We start from the raw sequence: 16,310 nt of genomic DNA, 5'->3' as shown, positions 1-16,310 counted from the left end.
AGCTTTGGCAGAGGTACAGTATGTGCTCTCTCAGTGCTTTCTTGTTGTTATTGTGTGCACTGATGCTTAAATTGACAAGCTATTATTTAAATGTCATTCACAAACTTAATGTCATCAAATGTCATATAAATATCAACTGTTTTTAAAGCTGCAAAGAGGATATGGGGAAAAATATATGATATTTTATTAGAAGATCCGCTTGAAGCGAGTCACACAGTAGTTCACTTTTAACACAGTTGTACCTGATGTTATTGAAAGAATGAGGCATTAAACAAACCTGCTTTCTCTCTGCTCAGACTTGTATTCGACGGCAATAAGCAACAGCTTCAGCTTCACGTAACACAGCCTGTAAAACATGTGCACGTATTAGAGGACGGGAGCATAAGCAAATGAGAGATGTGTTCAACACCCTTGTCATTCTTTGTTCACTTCATTGTTAGCTATACCTACCAGTGACAGAGGGCTTGCTGGGTGAGGAAAGAGTGATACTTACTCACAGACAGTGGGGAAGGTGAGGCCAACAAAGGCACTGGACAAATACTCTGTGTACATCTCATTAGCCACCCCTTCTAGGTAATACTTCTGCCATGTGTCCTCCTCAATCTGACAAAAAACAAGCACGGAAATGTCACATGTGAGGATCTTTTTTAAAAAAGGAAGAAAAAAAAGCAACACTGTTTTCCTTCCAATGGCGGGCCAATGTGGTCTGCAGATGTTCCGCCGCACAACATCAGCCTGGTCATTATAAGCTGATCCATCATCTTTATGACAAGAGAACAGCTCTTTGATAGAGGCAAGCACCTCTTCAATTTTGAGCCACAGAAACAGTGAACAGATTCCATATGAAATGTCACAGTAAAATATGATGTGCCAGAACGACTGAAAACACTCTAATGGAAGTATTTCCCTGGACAAAGATGTCAAGATTTCCAGGGAATGTACTGTGTTTGATAGATCTAGTCCATCTGTCAGCAGAGAACCTACTGTATCTATTATAGTAACCTCACCTTCAATCCCTGAATAAATCATCTAATTTACAAAAATGCAATGTGAGAATTCATTCATCCATATTACTTCAGTCTGTTCAGAAGGAGGGACTGAGGCAAGGCAAGTAAATCTTGTCCTCTGTGTTACCTCAATGAAGGACCTCATAGAGAAGAGGTTGGCTAGCATGGTGGACAGGCCCTGGGCCAGACAGCTCTGGGCAATGAAGCCTGCCTTCAGCTCCGCCAGGCAGATAGCATCGTCACCCTCCTTCCAGTTCCAGCTTGGAATGTTCAGCAGATGGGCCTTCATCACATGACAGAGAGAGGAGGTCAAAAGACTCAGAAAACGAAGCAAATTATTCACATTTCTTAAAGAAACACTTCGCATTTTGGAGAATATGCAAATTTGCTTTCTGACTGAGAGTTAGAGTTAAATGAGTAGATCAATACTCGTGTTGGGTTGGTAAATGTAGAGCTACAGCCAGCAGCTGGTTAGCTTAGCTTATCTTGGCACAAAGACTAGAAACATTGGCGCAGTTGCTAGGCAAGCAGCAGATATATCAGAAGGTTACTTGTTCCAGTGGAAAAACTTGGGCAAAACTAGGCTGCGCCAGCCATGTGTAAGCACAAACCTAGCCTAATTTGAATGCAACTATTAACTTTGGTCAGAGTTTACATGCTAGTAACATTTTAAGAGTCGCACCAGATTAAATAATTCCAACATAGGCATAAATTACAACTAAAACCTGACACCTAGCCCTTAGTAAGTGACACTTTTTTTTATTTGATTTGATTGTACATTTCCTTTAAATTAAAATAAAGTACATTTGAATTAGTGCAAAAGGCAGTAATTTCATAATAAATCATTCAGTTGGCATTTACTACAACTATTCAGTTTGATTATTTTTAGTTAACCAATTGGCAGACATTTGATAAACAGAAAGATGTTCCAGTGCAAAGGGGCTTCATTTGAAGGGTGTCATTTTCAAAAATGCCACCATGAATAAGTGATTAATTCTTCAGAAAATAAATTATTATAGAAACCAGTATGTCAGTTATCTTTAATGCAAAGCAATACAGTAATATATGTAATTTTCATGACTGTAGTCATGAAATGTAGCAATGAAAAGGTCTATATTTGCATAAATTGTCGTGATATATGTTACATGTCTTTCTGGAGTCAGGGGAGCAGAGTGATTGGTCACTCATACAACACATGTTGTTGTGAATTATCCAATGGTAAAATCCATCTACTGAAATGCAAAACACAGCTCTAAAGCAGACACAGTTGTGGGTTAACCCCTGTTATAAATAGAGAGTCATCAAGACAATGTAAAGCAATCTTATATATATCACAGGGCCCAAAAACATCTTACCTTGTTGTGATATTGTAGCATCTGTGTAATTATTCTGATCTTCGGATGGTAGTTCTTGATCGAAATAACTCTAGAAGACGAAAAACAGACACAATGTAACACCTTATGTTGTCAGTTTCAACTGGTTTTAAAGTTAAGAGGATACAATACCTCATGATGTTGGAGGCATCTTCAGCATCAGGATCCGCACAGTATTTATTGGCGAGAATTAGGCAAGCATCTGCAGACTCGATCTATGTGTGAAGAACCAAGGAAACAGATGTACATTATAGTACATGTCAGTACTTGTCAATGTGCACTAAACTAATCATCCTTCTCACAATTCCAAATATTCATACTACTGTCTCAGACTTTTCCCCTTTGTCTTTTCTCTTCTGCCTCTATCAATTTTGTTCAAGTAATAAAATAAAAACCCTGCCCTGTCATCTTGCACTGTTTTCCTCTGCTCTCCATACCCATTAAAAAGAGAAAACCTCAAAATGACTGATTTACTGAATGGAATTTTGCTATTAATCTGTCAAATTGAATCTACACTTAAATTCAACAACTGTCTATAATTTTAAGTGAGGTCATCTCTCCAAGAGTCCCGTCACCGACTGTACCTTCACTCTGGCGAGATCGTGAGGGTTGAGAACAGATCCCTGGTAGAACTCTACTTGGGTAAAATGGCGTTTGAACAAGGCTTCCAGCTCAAGATTAGGGGAAATACTAGCACACAGAGAAAAGAAGAGAGGTGTTAGGGTACCTTATATACAGACAGGTTGACTGTGCATTGGGTTCTGCTAACCTACACTAGGTGATGAAGACAAAATCAACTTACTTATGGAGAAAAACAATTTCTACATTGACATCATCCCTGTCCTTGTGTAGGAAGTCTTTGAGGAAGTTGGAGACACTTTCGAGGGTAATATGACCACAGACCACAATATGCCTGGAAGGGGGGAAGAAATCATCTTGAGTGGGCAACATAAATCAGTGCAGACACTGGCATGTCTCCCAAAGATAATCAGTCAAACCAAAGCACTCTAACATCTATCTCAAATATAGAATGAAAAAAACTATATACATGTCAAGAAATGTCATTTCAAAGCAAACAAGTAAGTGAATTATATCTTTTTTGCCATAAAAGTGAATATTTTCCCTCATGTAATGAAAGTGGTCAAATTCTGCACGACAAGTGCAATCAAACACTCAACTCTGAACCACTTTAGAAAATCTAAGATATAATCACACAGCCCACAGTGGTTGGATTGTCATCCGTTCTCAATATAAAAACTGTCCCTTCGGCCAAACCACCCCTTTGTGAGCTGAATGGATGTTGACAAAGACATGTACATCAATATGCTTGTGCTTTTATACAGAACATTACTAAAAACTTTCAAAGTGATTTGGAGGCCTGTGGTTGACACAAATTCTAAACAGGGCTTCAGAGTATTTGACGGGTCCACTGGCAAGACATGTAGTCCATTACAGCAGAGGGATCTGTCAGACGGTGCACAGGGCTGATTACAGCATTAAGGAAGTATGAGGTTAGATTGGAACGATTTGGGAGTTGAGGTTGTGTCCCTGTTTGTCCTTTGACTGCACTGCAGGCTAAAGCAATCAAGTTCAAAGGTCATCTTCACAGTCAGATGAGAGTCATTCTGGCAGTTTAAACTATAATTTTCCAAGTCTTAACTTTGAACTTGAAAAATATCAAAAAATGCTAAAATATCCCTCAACAAGGAAACTTGTGGTGCTTCTGTAAATATTAAGTTTAAGTGTCCCAGAACTGAAAGACATTTTAATTCCAACATCTTATAACAGAGGTTAAAGGTGCTGTTTATGACAATCAGAACAATTATGGAGCATATTGTAATTTGAGCTTTGTTGTGCTTTGTTTTGGAAGCTGGACCAGCCACATGTGCATGTGAGTGCATGTGAGTCCCTCTCTTTAAAAACAAATTTCTCCACCTGGGCCTGCGTGAGAGAGCAGTGCTCATATGGAAGTTCTCATATGGCAGCTACAGCTTATAACGACCCGGCTTCTGCAATGACGCAACTGACCAAAGACCCAGCTCTGTCGTGAAAACCTTTACACATAATCTACATGGACTCAAAATAAATGAATGAAATATATTTGCACTGTCCTTCTGCACTGCCTGAAAGCACCTACGTCCTACTGGACTCAAACTTAACCCATGACACTTACGCAAGTGTTGTCTTCTGACTTTATCCTCGCTCGTGTTGAATTAACTCTCAAATGTACGTTGCTTTGGATAAAATCGTCTGCTAAATTAAATTGTAACATTTCGCCACAGTGGGTCGTTCATTGACACTATTATGGAAGAATTATCCTATCTTTATTCAAGAGCGTAGATTTTCAGTTTGAGAGCATAATTTGTCTTTCTCATGCTCAGATTTGTTCTCCTCATGCTCACATTTTGCGCTCGCACTCAGATTTCTGCTGCTTTCTTTCAAAATGTATGCGTGCACTTAAAAATCACATGCTTGTGCTCACATTTCTTCTGCTTGGACACAAACATTTCGCTCGCACTCAAATATGTCCTGTGCTCGCTCAAATCTAAAGTCTACGCGCTCAGACCTCAACTCTGCGCTCTCAAAACTTTTGTGCTCGGACTCAGAACACGCACGTCCTCTCAGGTTGAGGTGTCTGCTCAGACTGAACGATGTCCCGCCCTGCGCTTAAACTAGTGTGTTTCACCAGCCAATAGGGAGACAGCTAGATTGTGACCCCGTCTTAGGTGCGTTGCCTCGCCTTTTTGAGCGCTCCGTCGGGGCGGGTATATGGTCTGTTTGTAAAACTGCTTCTCTCTTAAAATACACCAATTGACCATATTAGCCAGCTATTTGAATCGTCACCTATTTAAGACGCAGCATATTTATGTAGAATTAATCTTAAGTAGTCCTAAAAAGAGTTATCGTAGTTTAGATTATATATATATATATTTTAATTATTCGGCTATTTATATGTATATATTTATGACTTTTTATTTTTCACCTGTTCAGTGGTGTCACGATAGTCCAGTGGTGAAGGACGCTACCATTTGTTGCATTTTAAACCATGGGACGCCGGTTCGCATCCCGTCTGCTGCACTCTTGCTGCATGTCTTATTATGATTTACATTTTTAATTGATAAATTAATGTAACAGTAATACAATCCGTGTAACCAGCTGCTTCTCTTATTGAAACGTTTAACAAGAGATGATGGGTAAATAGACTTGGCTACGTGATTTAAAAAAGTATAATGAAAAATACGCTATGATGATGATAATGATTTGAGGATAACATTGGTGCGTGTAATGCAGTGTATCACCGTCCTATTTACGCGGTCAAAGCCAGGGAGCGCGTAATTAGGCTAATGTTGGTAATACTTTCACTTTCACAAGAAGAAGACTTTGAGCAGGATTCGGAGCGCGGCAGCGAATGAATGGGAGACAGATGGATGGCCAAAGACCTCAAGTAAGTTCATTGCTAAATGTTGCTACAACTCAAAACACATCGACCATATACAGTAGTTTCAATAACAGTACAGTAATCATTGGCACTCGTACTTATCAACATATATAGCGGGCCTTCATTGTAACATGTACAACGAAAGTACAATAATTGGCAACGTATGATCGTACCAGCGGCAGGTCGGCACACATAATGATGCGCGAGCTGAAGGGAATCCCCGCTGACGTCACTTCATTCATAATGAGTTGCTGTCCCTAGTGCCGACAAAGGCCCGCTATATATGTTGATAAGTACGAGTGTTTTGAGTTGTAGCAACATTTAGCAATGAACTTACTTGAGGTCTTTGGCCATCCATCTGTCTCCCATTCATTCGCTGCCGCGCTCCGAATCCTGCTCAAAGTCTTCTTCTTGTGAAAGTGAAAGTATTACCAACATTAGCCTAATTACGCGCTCCCTGGCTTTGACCGCGTAAATAGGACGGTGATACACTGCATTACACGCACCAATGTTATCCTCAAATCATTATCATCATCATAGTGTATTTTTCATTATACCTTTTTAATCACGTAGCCAAGTCTATTTACCCATCATCTCTTGTTAAACGTTTCAATAAAAGAAGCAGCTGGTTACACGGATTGTATTACTGTTACATTAATTTATCAATTAAAAATGTAAATCATAATAAGACATGCAGCAAGAGTGCAGCAGACGGGATGCGAACCGGCGTCCCATGGTTTAAAATGCAACAGATGGTAGCGTCCTTCACCACTGGACTATCGTGACACCACTGAACAGGTGAAAAATAAAAAACAATAAATATATACATATAAATAGCCGAATAATTAAAATATATATATATATAATCTAAACTACGATAACTCTTTTTAGGACTACTTAAGATTAATTCTACATAAATATGCTGCGTCTTAAATAGGTGACGATTCAAATAGCTGGCTAATATGGTCAATTGGTGTATTTTAAGAGAGAAGCAGTTTTACAAACAGACCATATACCCGCCCCGACGGAGCGCTCAAAAAGGCGAGGCAACGCACCTAAGACGGGGTCACAATCTAGCTGTCTCCCTATTGGCTGGTGAAACACACTAGTTTAAGCGCAGGGCGGGACATCGTTCAGTCTGAGCAGACACCTCAACCTGAGAGGACGTGCGTGTTCTGAGTCCGAGCACAAAAGTTTTGAGAGCGCAGAGTTGAGGTCTGAGCGCGTAGACTTTAGATTTGAGCGAGCACAGGACATATTTGAGTGCGAGCGAAATGTTTGTGTCCAAGCAGAAGAAATGTGAGCACAAGCATGTGATTTTTAAGTGCACGCATACATTTTGAAAGAAAGCAGCAGAAATCTGAGTGCGAGCGCAAAATGTTAGCATGAGGAGAACAAATCTGAGCATGAGAAAGACAAATTATGCTCTCAAACTGAAAATCTACGCTCTTGAATAAAGATAGGATAATTCTTCCATACCCACTATTAGCTCCATCAGTACTGTTGCCATTTTTAGCACTGTTAGCACTCTGATAATGTTATCCTGACCCACAGTGGTAGTATGGCGTTATCATCCAGGTAGCTTTGGTGAGTGTGACCTAACACCCATTACCACTGTAAGATCTGTCAGCGATGTTTCCATTGTTGACACTAGCACTGTTCGCTCTCCTATCTGCCGCCATTTCCACCTCCATGTTTGCTTGTGACGTCAGAGGGATATATGAGTCGTCTGTAGCCAATCCCAGCCCAGACTCTGAATTTTATTCTGAAAGTCGTGTACAGCACCTTTAAGGTTTTAGGTTATCTTACTCCTTTAATGTTATTGCAGCACTGTTATTAGTCTTTAAATAAAGTAGTCACGTTTTTTTTATGAATACATTTGGAACTCAACCATGATGTGGTTATGATATGAATTTAGTCATGCTAATCTAGGGGATTTAAGACACTTTATATGCCTAATTTTCACTGTGGTAAATTGAGCTACCCTTTTGGATTTAAAGTTAAATGTCACCAAGTCTTATTGCCAAACCTCTAAATGAGAAATCCAAACATGCTCAGTAGAATCCAGCCCTTATATTGACATGGATTAGTGTGGACACTCGGCAGACACCCTAATTACCCTATGGAGACCTGTAAGGCAATCTGTGTAATGACAATGGCCTTATCCACTACTTAGCAGGATGTGCCAGGAGACAAATGAACCACTTTAGTTTTGAGTGCCTGGATACTGGACAGCTTTGCATTTAACACTATGAGTATTGGGTTACTCTTTCCTAAAATTAAAAAAACCCACTGTGGTCATATTTGTTCACTGTTCAAGTTCTTATGATAAAACTAGATTTGTCTACTTGAATCTATTATGTACAAGAAGGAGGCTCTGGCTAACACATTAACCTTTAAAAGATGATGTCTAAAATTGTCGAACATTACTGAAATCGGACTAACTTTGGCAGGTTTAAAGGAAACAGATATTTATTGATGTTAGATGAGAACCATAGTCCAGATCTGTGTTCTCCTATCCTGTACCAGATGGACTGGGTAGGGCTAAACTGAAGTGGACTTGGCAAAGTAATGTGACAGACATATTGAGAGAGTGGCAGTTTGTGGATGTTGCAGGACATAATGGTCTTCGCAGATGTCGCCTCTGTCCTTTAAGAGAATCTAATGAGCAGCCGTGATTGCATGGTTGGCCTGAGTTGAGCAAAAGGGCCGTGTGGTCTTACAAGCTGATGAGCTGAGATGTCTGTGGCAGCCGGCAATATTTGGAACAAGATGTCTCTCATTTCAAGAGATGAAAAACATCAGTCACGTTTTCCTATTCCCAGTATCCAGATGCCCTTCTACAAGGGTAGAGGGAATATGCAGATTTATAGCGTATTATTCGGTTTATGTGGCTTCAGCATTAGGCTATGAATCACACTCTCTCTCACACACACGCTCACACATGCACACACTAGGTGTATTATGTGATTTATCAGCAAAGCCAAACTTTCTTCCTTGTGTATCAGACTGTATTTCTTCCCCTGATCAAGCCACTAATTTGAGTATTTAAAATGGAAATATTGTTGCGATATCATGCTTTACTTGATAGACGTCATTAAAGTTGGCTTGCCTCTTTAGTTTTCCTCTTTCAATGTGCCAATAGTGGCATCACATTGAAAGCTGAGGTCACTGGCTAGTTAAATTGATTATAAGAAAAAGGATATCCTGGATAATTAAACCATTGTTAATTGCTTCAAGATCAAAATACCTCCCCTCTGGTTAACCTGATTGTAATATACAGCTTAAACTATAAACATGACTTTAAAGAAAAGGAAATAGAGCACTTCAAGGGCACAGATTTTTACAAGAAAACCAAAAACATCAACCCAGAAACTAAAAAAAAAAAGTGTGGCACACAATCACATTATTAATGCAAAGGGGTATAACAGAGCGTGCACACAAAACATGCAGTCACGGAACATCCCAGGATGTCACTAGGGATGCACTGAATACAAAATGAACAAACAGAGAGCTCAAACATCAGCAACAGAGGTCACTCACTTGATACTGCTCTAATCCTTAGGTCAGTGATGAAACTTACTGCAAGAGTCATCAAAAGTTTGCCATTGATACAACTAAGATCTGATTTTAATCTAAACAAAAGCGTCACTTTGTGTTGAAAAGTGGTGGGGACAAAATGTAACATTTTTGAAGTGACATTAAACAAATGCGATTTTTCGCAATGTAAGGGTCGTTTGGGATGAGGTCAGAAGTGAGCCATGAAAATATACATAATGGGGCATCAAAAGGGTATGACTTAGGCTACTTCAGAGTCAACAAAACGAAATAGTCAGTATAAAATGCACAACAGTGTTGACCACTCAAGTACCAGTCATCAATTTGCATTACATTTACAGCTGCAACTGATCGGCGCACGCATGTTTTTGCACCATTTTAGATTTATTTTTTTAGCTACTTTTTTGGACAGTACACATTTTTTCTTCTATAATTACTTTAATTCTATACTTTTGGATACTAAGCTTTCTCAACGATTTGTTAACATGTCTTAGTTCAAGTTATTTTAACAAATGATGCTTTTTAAAAGTAATAGGGGCAAAATCGGCCCGTCCAAAAATAAATTGTTGGGTACGCAACCTCAGTGTAAATGACACCTATGGTATTTAATGAAATTGCATCTCCTGTAATCAATATCATGAAGTGTGCAGGTATATATATTGCATAGTCTTTACAGTCTACTACTATGATGATTCTTTGAAAACTCAGCCAGATGTAAGCGTGCATTAATGCCGGATGGTGTAGGAGTCTTTGGGCCTGCACGCCTTGAGTTGCTAGCCCTTACAGAGGACTTTCAAAGGTGTATGTCAGAGTTCAGCCAGGGTTGAAGCCAGTTTCCATGCCAACCCCTCTGTTGAAGTTGGGGCTAATGGAAACCATAGAGCCATAATGGAAACCACAGAGCCCCGGCTGCAGTGGGCGCCAACACAATGCAACACTTGTCATTATTATATCAGCATACGCAGGCTGAGTGCTGTCACTGCGCTCACGGGTGTATGCTACACTGCACAGAGTACTATAAGCAACACCAGCATGAAACAGAAATTCAGTATGGATCCAATGTGAGTCCCTCTCACTTCCAAATAACCTTCAAGGCCTGTTTCAAATGACAGCGGCCAAGCAGCGAGATGAAATAAGGGTTACATTTAAAATAGTTCACAATGTATCATGACCTCATTGTTTGTGAGCTCTGTAATCAGTCGGATACTTGTAATCTCCTAATCTTATTTCCATGATAGATTTTTTTGTGCTGACAGCTGCTAAATAACTGAACCCTGATGGCAATACTAAACCCACATGACAAAGCGGTTTTGTCTATGTGTCAGGTCCTATACATGTAAACACATACATATCTAAATGATTATGCAAAGAGCCTAGTGCCACTCTTAGTCTGTGTGTCTCTTTGGTGGGTATCTTGTAAATGTTACCATATGTTTGTACTGTATGTCTAACCAGAGGGAGAAATGGAAGGGGGTGTGGAAAGAGAAAATAAAGTGTGTGGGAGAAACTATCCTCGGCTTTGACAAGGGCTTCTCTCAACACCCATCTGTGAGTCCGGGCTGAGGTCACTGGCCAAACATAACATTTCATCAATCTTATCTCACTGACAGGCAAACATTATCGAACAAAGGCTTTTTTCCGATGCCTCGTTCTACTGCTGACTCCTTAGAATCGCCCTGCTGAACAGAGTGACTGAAACCGATGGGATTGGAAAAGAGAAACAGAGTGAGAAAGAGAAGGCCGCATAGTAGTAGATGTTGAGTGCCATAGAAGGAATTGAAAAAGAAAAAAGACGAAGAAAAAGAAGGAAGTTAACCCTCCCTGTTCTGGACACACCACATTTGGATTATAATATATCTGTGTGCTGAGTATCAGTAAGGTTTGAGCCACGAGGGGAGGAGAACATTACTGAACAATAAGTACTGTGGTGAACTGACCACAGTGTCACACATACTTCACAGTGTACTGGAACCTCTGCAGTGAGAGGCCAATTACACATAGACATATATAACAAAAGCTTTTGGAGACACACTCCACCACCACCACACAAACACAAGAACCAGGCGAGCACCAAGAAACCAAGCAGGCAAAACAAGCCAAAAGCAATTGCGAGCCTCCACTGGGAGCGAGGCATCCAGCATTCAGGGTGTGGGAGCTGACTGAAGATCAGGGCCAGAGTCATGTCAAGCATTGATGATGCGATGGGCTAGCGGTGACAGACAACAGGAAGATGGCTTTTTCATGGAGTTCGCTATCAATGAAAAAGCCACATGACTGCAGGTCATAGAGAACATGCCAGAAATGATGCAGTTAAAGAAACGCAGTAAAACATGCAAAACTAGCAAAATGAAACAAGAAAAGAAATTATATCCTGCAATGGTCATTGAGATTGATGATGCTTAAAAAGACCACCAATAATAATGCACTTGCAGATGTTTACATCTTTCTATTTTCTTGTGGAAAAAATCCTTTAGAAGCGGATAAGTAGGGGTTTCATGACTATTTTCTTCCATTTTGATGTATTATGTTCTAATCCATCCCTATAGGCAAGACTGTATTAATGAGGGACTAGATAAGGAATGGGACACATAGTGCACAGATATATTGCAGAGAAGCACCACAGGTTAGTATACTACATACATAGGAATATACTACTATATATACAAGTCTAAAGTGTAGTAGTCATGAAAGCTCTCTTTTCCAAATTAAATTAAAGCGCAACACAGGATGTTTCAAGGAAGACAAAGAAAGAAAATGAACGGCACACAAATGATTTCAGGAAAGCTCTGAGTAAAGGAGAAATAGAGGCAGATAAAGAGAAAGGTAGACAGAGAGAGAAGAAGACGAGGACAGACAGAGAGAGATAAAGTTAAAGAGAGAGTAAAGGGGCATGGACATGTGTGTCCTAATGGCCAAGGTCTCCAGTCACGCAGTGTGACTTGACGTGATAAAATAACTTTACTGTTCTAAAAGAAGTAAACTAACCCCCAGTAACTATAAACTTCAAGGGGGTGCACTTGAGTCACACAACCACACCTTGTCTGGATTTCAACTTACTTTCTGCCTCGTGTAGAGTTATAACTCCCTCCGTATTTCTTCCGATTAAGGATGAGAGCAGCAATTTCTGGCACGTAGCGAGCAAACATGGCCTACATGCATGGAACAGAAAAAAGAAAAAGGCATGCAGAGAGGGTTCTACCGCACACAGAAAAACAGCAGAACCATCTGGAATACTTACTTTCTCCCATTAACCGCACTATAGGAACCACCATATTTCTTTCGGTTTCCTATTAACTCTATGATTTCAGGGACGTAGCTGGCAAACATGGCCTAAGGAGAAGATAGAAGACAGAAGAAGAGACTAAAAAAGAGACGCAGAGTGGGTGGTGGGGAAACTGAATCCAGATTTCTTAGGAGGGGAAATATTACTCTGCTATAGAGGTTAAAAACTCTCTTGTTGTCTGTAGAGACTTGCTAAACTTCACAAATTGAGAGAGATCTTCATATTCTAAAAAATGTATCTTGTTTTTGCTGTTAAAAAAATTAGCCCCAGTTTTTAAAGGTGAAGGTTAAGGAACAGGTTTGTTTAGAGGGCGAGAATTTTGTCACAGCTGATGAGTAGCCAGTCTGTGATAGCACCCGATACCTTTCTGGATAGCAGGATTTTTAAAGGAGAATAAAACCTATGTGCCATGTTTTGTCCAACAAACACAGATGATTTGGCAGGTTGATTTGAATAGGCCCACCTGATGGTCCACAGCTGCAAAACACATTAAGACTCATTTGTTGGGCTGGAAAATGAGCTGGATGCATTTTGCAAAGTTGCACAGCCTGTTATCCTAGCACACTACTCAACTACACTAGCATCTGCAGTAAGAAACAAGGAGGTGCCTTACCCTTGCCCTTGTAAATACATACTTAACTCATGCTTGGAAAGTGCATCTATACATCAGTAGGAATAATGTGAAATGACGTGAGTTTAATATGATCCCTGGCTTTAAAATATCTCCAGCCTGAAGTCATTATTTAGCCACTGCTGCTGATAGGAAGCAGGCTGAGGTACTAGCTTAAAGACTTCCAGAGCTCTCAGCACTGAGAAAAACACACAACCTATCACCATGGCCACAACACATTACACATCCACACAGCTGCAGGTCATCAGTGCATGGCGATAGCTGTCCAAATACAGAATACAGTGACTGTGATTTGGCTAGATCCTCTATTGTTCTGTAAGAGGAGGCAGGGATCTCAGTGTATGAGTGCTCACAGGTGTGTGCACCCATGCATGCTTATGCGCAAGTTACTGTACTAGTGGCAACCAAACAGGACGCTAGATCAGAGGAAGGTGAGCGGGAGGAGGTGGGAGGCTGCTGTTGCTATGGTAACAGTCAGGCTGGCCTAAGCCTCATCTCCCTGCCCCTGTGTTTGTTGGAATTGTGGGAAGAGACACGGGAGGAGGGGTGTCCTGAAACCGCAACTGCTTTTAAGAGAATAGTAACAACATTATCAGACAAAAACGTACTCTCTTATCAAACAAATACAGGAATGACACATAAGGGCAGGGGACGAAGGAGCACATAGTACTATAACTACAGTAGACAAGATACAGTAGGCTAAACAGAAGGATACAACTTCACTATGACAAAGAAATAACATTTACTGGTACAGGCAACATAGTTCTAACATTTTAAAAGTAGCATTATGCTAAAATATCACAAAATATACCTAATGATCAAAGCATTTAAATTAATTTCATTATAATTTAATCTATCATTTTCAACAGTTTTATACAGTCTATTGATGGGGACAGGCAGGATGTAGGAGGGGAGAATGGGAGTAAAGGAGAAAGGAAATCCTGGTTTTACCAAACCACCGAGGATGAAGAAGACCATAAACAGGCGCCCCAAGGTGGTTTTTGCATAGACATCCCCGTAGCCCACTGTAGACATTGTCACCATCAGTAAGTAGACACATTCCCAGTAGGAAAGTGGCTGGGAATTCTGGAAGTTTTCCCAAGGATCCCCTGAGTTTTCGACCTGAGACGGGAGAGAGAGGGGACAATTAGAAACTGCTTTTTTAAAACAATTTTTAAACAGAGTTTTGCATTGAGAAACAATTTAATCAAGTTTGATTTAATCCAGCTACAAGTGCTCATGCTTTCACCTTGACGAGTCATATAGTATGTTCTTCATACTTTGAGGTTAGGCTACCATCTAGTGGTAAAACAGTTTGGTGCTTTACTGAGTTGTTGTGAAGATATAACTACACATGTATACTATAAATACTTTTAAAATATGGCACAAACAATTATCATTGGAGGGTTTTAATATTTATTTTTATGACAGTTTGACAGCAGATGATGATCAGAAACATGGAGAAAGAGGAGGCATATAATAAAGGTAAAGGGGGAACTTGGGAAAACACAGTTCCTTCGGGTTATGAGCACTTTTATGTTACTATTTTTTTCTCTTTCCTGTAAAATAAAGGTGTTTTTTTTAAATAAAAATGATATAGGCCCTTTCAAACCTGCAATCAAAAATAATTGATTTATTTATACATGAATGAGTGAGTGGTTGTTTGCCTTTGATCATTCTTTTTTTAAAATCTTCCACTGCATACTAAAAATGCAATACCGACCTCATTCAAGCGGATCGGCCCTAACATGACTGATCCACAATAAATGCAGTTCCTTTATCAATGTCATTATAAAATGCAGTGTTTCCTATAAGAGTCATTGCGAATAATCTACATATTTTCAGTGCAACAGCTATCTCCTGTCTCATGTTACTTTACATTAAAATGGATAAAATCACATATTTACTATGTAGTATACTATATTTACAGTCACTATATCACCCACTAGAAATTGCTCAAAAAGAAAGAATCTGGAAAAAAAGAGCACTAGTATCAGTACTGTAGGTATTGAGTTAATTTACCGTGAGTGACAACCATGAGGTGAGTTACTGGAATCGGTACGAGTAGAAAAAAAGGTGAATCAGTGCACCCCTACTTGGTAAAGGATGAAAAGGTGCCTTTACAATTTACTTTGTGTCAATTCATTCTTAGGTTGGCTAATTCTTAGACGATAATAAATTAGACGATTACGTGTCCCAGTTGTAATGTACCAGTTACTCAGTCAGTTGCCTACCTTACTGGCTCGTTAATCTCTAGACCCCTGTGGACCTGACATATGTCTACTTACCAAATGTATAAATCCAGCTGCTGTGAGCCATGTACTTATGAAGATGGAACACAGGTTAACCAGCTTGATGGAGTTACTGGACAGAAGAAGAAGAAGAATCATAAAACTCCATGACATTAGATTACAATGGCAAAAAAACGGATTCATGAGCTAAGGGCGGGGCCTAACCTGTGGTCAATAACAATAACAAGGAACTTAAATATGTTGTGGACATATCAATAAAACAATAGGGCATGTCTTACTAAAATAAAAAGAGTCTCTGGAAAGTTCCTGTCTGTCTGACCTCCAAATATTTTGGTAATAGTTCATCCAACCGACTTCCCACTTGGCTGATTGTTGTAAGAAACACACTATAAAATTCCCCACAGAATTGCTCCAATAAGCATCCACATAGTCAGCTGTTACATAAAGAGAGTTGGGGTGATCGGTAAATGGTAATTGGACCTGCACTTGTATAGCGGTTTACTAGTCGCTTTGCTTTGACCACTCAAAGCGCTTTACACTACAGACTGTACTCATTCACCCTTTCACACACACATTCATTCTGGTGGCAGAGGCTACCCTAAACGGTGCCACCTGCCACCATCGGGAATTCAGTCACACACCGATGAACGGGAGCAATTTGGGGTTCAGTATCTTGCTCAAGGATACTTCGATATGTAGGCTGCGACGGTCAGGGATCGAACCACCAGCCCTTCGGTTGGGGGGAAACCCACTCTACCAACTGAGCC

General features: G+C 40.0%; 1 protein-coding gene across 11 annotated transcripts in view; it reads right to left on the bottom strand.

The window, feature by feature from the left end:
• The window catches only part of kcnma1a (potassium large conductance calcium-activated channel, subfamily M, alpha member 1a), a 153,396-nt gene that overhangs the window by 46,368 nt on the left and 90,718 nt on the right, over positions 1–16,310 (bottom strand). For all 11 annotated transcript variants that reach the window (XM_059359565.1, XM_059359557.1, XM_059359562.1 and 8 more), the window contains exons 7-16: positions 15,580–15,655; positions 14,243–14,413; positions 12,616–12,707; positions 3,183–3,293; positions 2,965–3,070; positions 2,513–2,595; positions 2,363–2,432; positions 1,135–1,290; positions 494–603; positions 278–346 (exon numbers count right to left, since the gene is read on the bottom strand). In XM_059359565.1, the coding sequence (XP_059215548.1) occupies positions 278–346; positions 494–603; positions 1,135–1,290; positions 2,363–2,432; positions 2,513–2,595; positions 2,965–3,070; positions 3,183–3,293; positions 12,616–12,707; positions 14,243–14,413; positions 15,580–15,655 (1,044 nt within the window). The remainder of the gene's footprint in view (positions 1–277; positions 347–493; positions 604–1,134; positions 1,291–2,362; positions 2,433–2,512; positions 2,596–2,964; positions 3,071–3,182; positions 3,294–12,615; positions 12,708–14,242; positions 14,414–15,579; positions 15,656–16,310) is intronic.

Source organism: Centropristis striata, chromosome 20, assembly GCF_030273125.1.
Source record: "Centropristis striata isolate RG_2023a ecotype Rhode Island chromosome 20, C.striata_1.0, whole genome shotgun sequence".
Classification (NCBI taxonomy): Eukaryota; Metazoa; Chordata; class Actinopteri; order Perciformes; family Serranidae; genus Centropristis; species Centropristis striata.
The sequence above is the reverse complement of the archived record's forward strand: the minus strand, read 5'-3'. Positions and strand labels throughout refer to the sequence as shown.